Source organism: Colobus angolensis, unplaced genomic scaffold (assembly GCF_000951035.1).
Source record: "Colobus angolensis palliatus isolate OR3802 unplaced genomic scaffold, Cang.pa_1.0 Scaffold118, whole genome shotgun sequence".
In the NCBI taxonomy this organism is placed as follows: domain Eukaryota; kingdom Metazoa; phylum Chordata; class Mammalia; order Primates; family Cercopithecidae; genus Colobus; species Colobus angolensis.
Window position 1 is genome coordinate 6,320,493 of NW_012112919.1, and position 6,151 is coordinate 6,326,643.

At 39.9% G+C, this 6,151-nt stretch overlaps 1 protein-coding gene across 1 annotated transcript in view; it reads left to right on the forward strand.

Annotated features, from left to right (window-relative positions):
- The window catches only part of KCMF1 (potassium channel modulatory factor 1), a 79,304-nt gene extending 76,278 nt beyond the window's left edge, over nt 1–3,026 (forward strand). The window contains exon 6 of the mRNA XM_011925693.1: nt 935–3,026. Within this exon, the coding sequence (XP_011781083.1) occupies nt 935–1,196 (262 nt within the window). The 3' untranslated portion in view covers nt 1,197–3,026. The remainder of the gene's footprint in view (nt 1–934) is intronic.
- Nucleotides 3,027–6,151: the final 3,125 nt, after the last annotated feature.

A 6,151-nucleotide genomic window follows, 5' to 3' on the forward strand; every position in this document is an offset into this window, starting at 1 on the left:
CTCCAGCTCCCGGGTTTAAGCAATTCTCGTGCCTCAGCCTCCCAAGTAGCTTGGATTACAGGCATGCACCACCACGCCCTGCTAATTTTTGTATTTTTAGTAGAGAAGGGGCTTCACCATGATGGCCGGGCTGGACTTGAACTCCTGACCTCAGGCGATCCACCCATTTCAGCCTCCCAAAGTGCTGGGATTACAGGTGTGAGCCACTGCACCCGGCCAGAGATTGACATTTTAAATTAATTTAACAAGTTTAGTAACAAGTGATAAGTAGAATTTTCAGCTCTTAACATCTGTCCAGTCTCTGTGCATATGAGCCAGGTTTCCCAGCATAGCCCAGATCTCATAAATAGATGCGTCAGGGGAGCAAGTCAGGCAGGTAGACCTTGCGTCTGCCCTGCTACACTGTAGGTCCTTGGTAGAAGGACCTACAGTGTATGTGTTTTCTTGCCCTCTCTAACTTCTGCATATACCAGAAAGAATTAAATAGAGTAATAGAGAAAAGTCAGGAAATTTTAGGATATTTTTCAGTTGAATATTCTGTTCACTGCAGATTTTGTTTTTGTGTTTTATTTTCCTGTATTTACCCCCAGATGAAATTCTGGTTAGATACTTTCCCAAGCGTCTAATCTGTAAGAAATCCTGTTTTCGTTAGAAAATTTTCACCTAGCTTTCTCTGGAGTCTAAGTGTTTTTTTTTTTTCTCATTGAGTCTAATTAAAGCGTAGATTTGCACCTCCAGGTAACAGTATTGCAATAAGTGTGCGGAATTCGTCTCAACACAATTAAGGATAAATTAGAGCCAGATATTCCAGCAATGTCTCATTCTGAATTTTGCCACCTGTAAAACTTGCACAGTGGAGAGCACTGTAGAAATTGGCCATGCCATTGTTCATTGACTTTTTGACAATAAGGTCTTTTCTTTTTAACTTACACAGGTTGAATGATCCTAAAATGTCTGAAACGGAGCGCCAGTCCATGGAAAGCGAGCGTGCAGACCGCAGCCTGTTTGTCCAGGAGCTCCTTCTGTCCACTTTAGTGCGTGAAGAGAGCTCATCCTCAGACGAGGATGATCGGGGGGAGATGGCAGATTTTGGTGCTATGGGCTGTGTAGATATTATGCCTTTAGATGTTGCTTTAGAAAACCTAAATTTAAAAGAGAGTAATAAAGGAAATGAGCCTCCACCACCTCCTCTTTGATGACATCCCAATTCGCAGACAATGTCCTCTGTGCTGTATTTGCCAATGAAAGTGGACAACAACTATCTTGGGTTTGTTTGGTGATTGTAATTTCAGGTCTGTCACTCTTGTTACATTGTGTACATTCAAAAGGAAGAGAGAAAATATATATGATAATCATTTCCACTTAACTAATTTTTACTTCTAGCAGGTAAATGTAGGTAGCAGTGCAGGGGTGATCTCTGCTTCCTGTACCTTGACATGCAAAAGGCTCTCCTAATACTCCACATTCAAACTGAAGAGGAAAATTGAAATCTCTAATGAAGCTGCTGTGTGTATTTATGAATATTAATGAATAAAAACTGCTTGGATGGTTTACCTTAACTACTGCATGAGGTTTTTTGCAGCGTGCATGAGTTTTAGTGACCTTGTTATTTAAAAAATTAAATACAAGGAGTAAAACTTAAAAAAAAAAAATACAAAGCCCAAAGCTTTCCCAAACATTATTCAACGGTTACACTACGAAGTAGCTTTTGAATAATGTCTGCCTGAATCACCTTTCTTTGTGTGCCTCCTAACGCACAAAGCCAGCTCTGCAGTGGAATCTGGGGATTGTAGCCGGGTTTGGCACTCCACCCTGTGTGGCTGTCCTGTCTCCCTGTTAGTCATCTTGCCTGTGTGGAGCTCAGCCTGTCTCTTTAACTCATCTGTAGAAGACACACCAGTAAAGCTACCGTTGGAATCTGCTGCAGGGGCCTTTGTGTGCCCTAAAAACAAATCCTGTTCATGTTTGTTTAAAAGCTTTTACTTTTTGTGGTTGTTTAAAATTTTTTCAATTGTTAAATATGTTTTATTCAGGTGTAGATGAATTTCATTTATTGACTGTTCAACAGAGTTAACCTGAATTATGTTGTCTTTGTTTTTAAAAATCTCACATTCTCAATCATATTTTGCGTTATTTATGTATTTGCTTTGTAGTTTGCTGAGACAGATCAGTATCAGGGGAGCTTTGAGGATTTGCCTTCCCAGATTTGTCAATATATTACAACCAAATTCTTAATGCTAATTTTAGCACCTTTTATTTATTGGGTTTTTTTTTGGCATAAAAAGTAAAGCCTTTTAATTGAATCATGCCACCTATATGCCTATATTATTAATCCTATGTGTAAAAAAAATGTACAGCTTTTTTTGGGTTTGTTTTGGGGTTTGGAAGGGCCGGGTTATTTTTTATTTCCTGTTTCGGTTTTTGTGCATAGACTTTCACAATAGCTCCAAGGCAGGGACAGCGGGTTTGGGGGTTGGGAGGGCAGTTTTTGGAATGTAAATTTAGGACTTTTAAAAAGGTGCGCACAGCTTCTGATAAATTTATAACTAGACTTAACCTAATCATGTCTCGTTCCAGTTCTGTTTTCTCTGAGCCCTTTTCTTAGTCTCCTCTCTTTCTCCTGTCATCCTTTTCCTTTTCTGTCCGTGTATCTCCGTTTCTTCAACATGACAAGCATACAGACTTGAACACCTTTCCGGTGTTCTTCCGAGAACTGTGAAGTCCATGTTCATCCAAATGTAACCAAAAAAGAAGTCACCCTACATGTCTGAAAAACTGTTGCTTCTCCTCTGAAACTTCAAACTCCAATAATAGCTTTGTTTTCTTTAGTTTCTGTAATGGAAAATGTTTAAAGGAAAACTTTACACCAGGCTTCTGGTTATACTAGAAGTCAAGCCCAGTAGGGATTTTCATTTTTTTTTCAATTGGTTGTTGAGAAGTTTCAAAAACCAGTTTTCAAGCTGTGGTCTTTCAAACACATCTGCACTAAGTCACACATTTCAATAAAGCATTTTCAAGACTGTTGACCACTTGAATTTCTTTGGTGTTGGTGGATTAACCTAACCATTACTCAGAGATTTTATATCTCTAATCCAGTATTTTTTTTTTCTTTTTATGCTAAACGTGGGAGATCCTGGTTTTGTGTGAATGCATTATTTTGGATGTGAGAAATTTTAAAAAATGCCAATTATGTACTTTCCCTTTTCTGCACAAATTCTGGGGAAATGTAAGAGCCTTCATTTTTTAACATGGTTTTAGGGAACAACTGTAAGTCCATTCAGAGCAGTTTAATTTAGATTATCACTTTAACACTGCAGAAGACCTAAGGAGTCATAAGATTCCATCTCATGTAGAATACTGTATATTATTTTTTACCAGATATTTTACAAATACCTCACCTCATCCTGTATGTAATCAATAATGTATTATTTTAGGGTAGAAAGACACAGAATATCAATATAAAAATATATTCAAGCCCTTGAAATTCTTGTGTCCTTTTTCTTTAGTTTCTGGATGAAAATCTTATTACTGGATGTACTGTTGAATAAAAATTGCAAAGACTTTGATGGACAGGAGACAAAATCAAAATATACCACTGTTTATTTTGGCAGTACCTTCAAATTTCTAAGGACCAGATCCTGAATTTTGAGAAGTTTTTGTTTTGTTGCGTTTTGAGCGTCTAGGATATAAGTTTATAAATGTTCTACAGTGCTTGTCTTTACTTCCTGTTAAGAAATCATTTAAATCTTTCTCAAGGTGTTCTAGAAGAAGTTTAATTTCAACTCTGAACAAATAGAAATAACTGTGCTTCCTTGTATGGCTGCAATCATAAGATACAATTTCTATGGTTGGCTACCGTGAAATTATTGTATTTATATTGCATTGTTTTGTTTAAAACAAAAAAAATCCACAGAAGTAGAACCTAGGTTTGCTACTAACAAAATAGTGGATTCTTATAATGAGGCTCAGGTAAAGTAAGAGAAAGCTTCTCTCCCTGTGGTCCCCAGAGAAATGAAGTTTAGGATAGCACATCACACTATTAGAAATAATAGATGGAACAGAAAACATCCAGTCCATTATCCCCACCCCCATTTTCCCTCTCAGTATTAGAAATTTAAATAATATATTGACATTTTCAAAGGTCACCAAGGCTTTTGTGTGTTTTCTTGTCTGTGGGCCACAATTAGAGAACAGGTAACAGGTCCAGAGTTCTCTTGATAGGTCCAAGCCTTAGTTTACAGAAAAAAGCTAGGCTCCTCACTGCAAATATTAACACTTCCTACATTTTATTCGATGGATCTTGGGGTGAGCACACATGTCAATAGTTCATAGCTCTAGTTAAGGACAAATAAAGCGGGGTGGGGAGTAGGAGGAGAACACTACAGAGAGGTTAGGGTAGCAGGTGACTGGAGAAAAGGATCTTTTGGGATTCCTGTAACAGTGTTCAGTACCAATGTTAAGTCTACTGTAAGTGGGGTCTAATATGGCTTACTGATACAGGCGTGTGTAAAAAACTAAGTGTGATGGAGGAATGGGTGCTAAAAGCTCTTAACAGTTTTGTAGAGAAGCCCTGCAGCAATGTTTACATGACATGCCTGTTTCTTAATTATTTGCATGCACACTTTAAGGGGCACATGCAAATTGGTTTCATGTGCAGTCAAAACACAGCTGAGTGCGGTGGCTCACGCCTGTAATCCCAGCACTTTGGGAGGCCAAGGCGGGTGGATCACGAGGTCAGGAGTTCAAGACCAGCTTCGCCAACATAGTGAAACCCCGTCTCCACTAAAAAACACAAAAGATTAGCCTCGCTTGGTGGCGGGCACCTGTAATCCCAGCTACTTGGGAGGCTGAGGCAGGAGAAGCACTTGAACCTGGGAGGTGGAGGTTGCAGTGAGCCGAGATCACGCCATTGCGCTCCAGCCTGGGTGACAGTGCGAGACTCCGTCTCAAAAAAAAAAAATGAAAATACTGGGTACGAAATTTTCCCAGAATTACATGCAAAAGTGGTGTTTATGCTGGAAAAAGGTGACGGTTATCTGTGCTCTTTCTTAAGCTCAACTAAACACCAAAACAGTTCTCTCCTTGAGATTGGAGGTGGGATGGCCGTTGGCAGGGTGAAGGGAAGAGGTTGGGGAGGAGTCTCTCATAACATTTCATCCCCAATAGTAACTGAAGCCCTATGTCTGGCCTGGAGTGGATAGAGGTTAGAGTGCAGGATGGAGTAGCAGTCTGCAGACTTTCAGGTTGTGACGGTGTAATGAAATTCTGTGCTATTAAACATGGCTATGTCTGAGTGAGTCATTACAGTATTCCAAAGCCAAATTCAAGTGACTGTTTTTCAGAATAGTGTAAAAATTAATTCCCTGTGCTCATCGGCTTCAACCATGCTGACACAACATTTGTTTCTAATTAGTACTCTTGCCTCTTGGTTTCTGTAGTTTTTCAACCCATTTCTGTGAGTGTTCTATAAATGCAAACATTCATTACTTAAGGAACCCTGCAGCAGACCTCGAATAAGATGTGACTTGATGTTTGTTGCCACTTCCTCAACTTGGTTAGCAAATTCAAGTTTTGAAAGATGATTCATCTCAGAGAAGTTGATCCTGAACCTCCACATCACATTTTAGTTGGTTGCTATCAGGTGGGTAATGTCTAACGTGGGTTCCTCGAATCACAAAGGAGAATGCTCTCAAGTCCTCACGTTAACTTTAGTAAGTCAGTTAACTTTAAACTAAAGAGATCAATTAAAAAGAACCCTTAAGTCTGACTGTCTCCGGTAACTTTACTTGGTGTACAGATAGTGCACAGATATGGATGAGGGCTGCACATGGCTGACTTGAAAACCCATGTCAGGCCGGGCGTGGTGGCTCACGCCTGTAATCCCAGCACTTTGGGAGACAGAGGCGGGTGGATCATGAGGTCAGGAGTTCAAGGGTAGCCTGGCCAAGATGATGAAACCCAGTCCCTACTAAAAATACTAAAATTAACTGGGTGTGGTGGTGAACACCTGTAATCCTAGCCACTTGGGAGGCTGAGGCAGTGAATTGCTTGAACCCAGGAGGTGGAGGTTGCAGTGAGCTGAGATGGCGCCACTGCCCTCCAGCCTGGGGGACACAGCAAGACTGTCTTCAGAAAAAAAAAAAAAAAAACG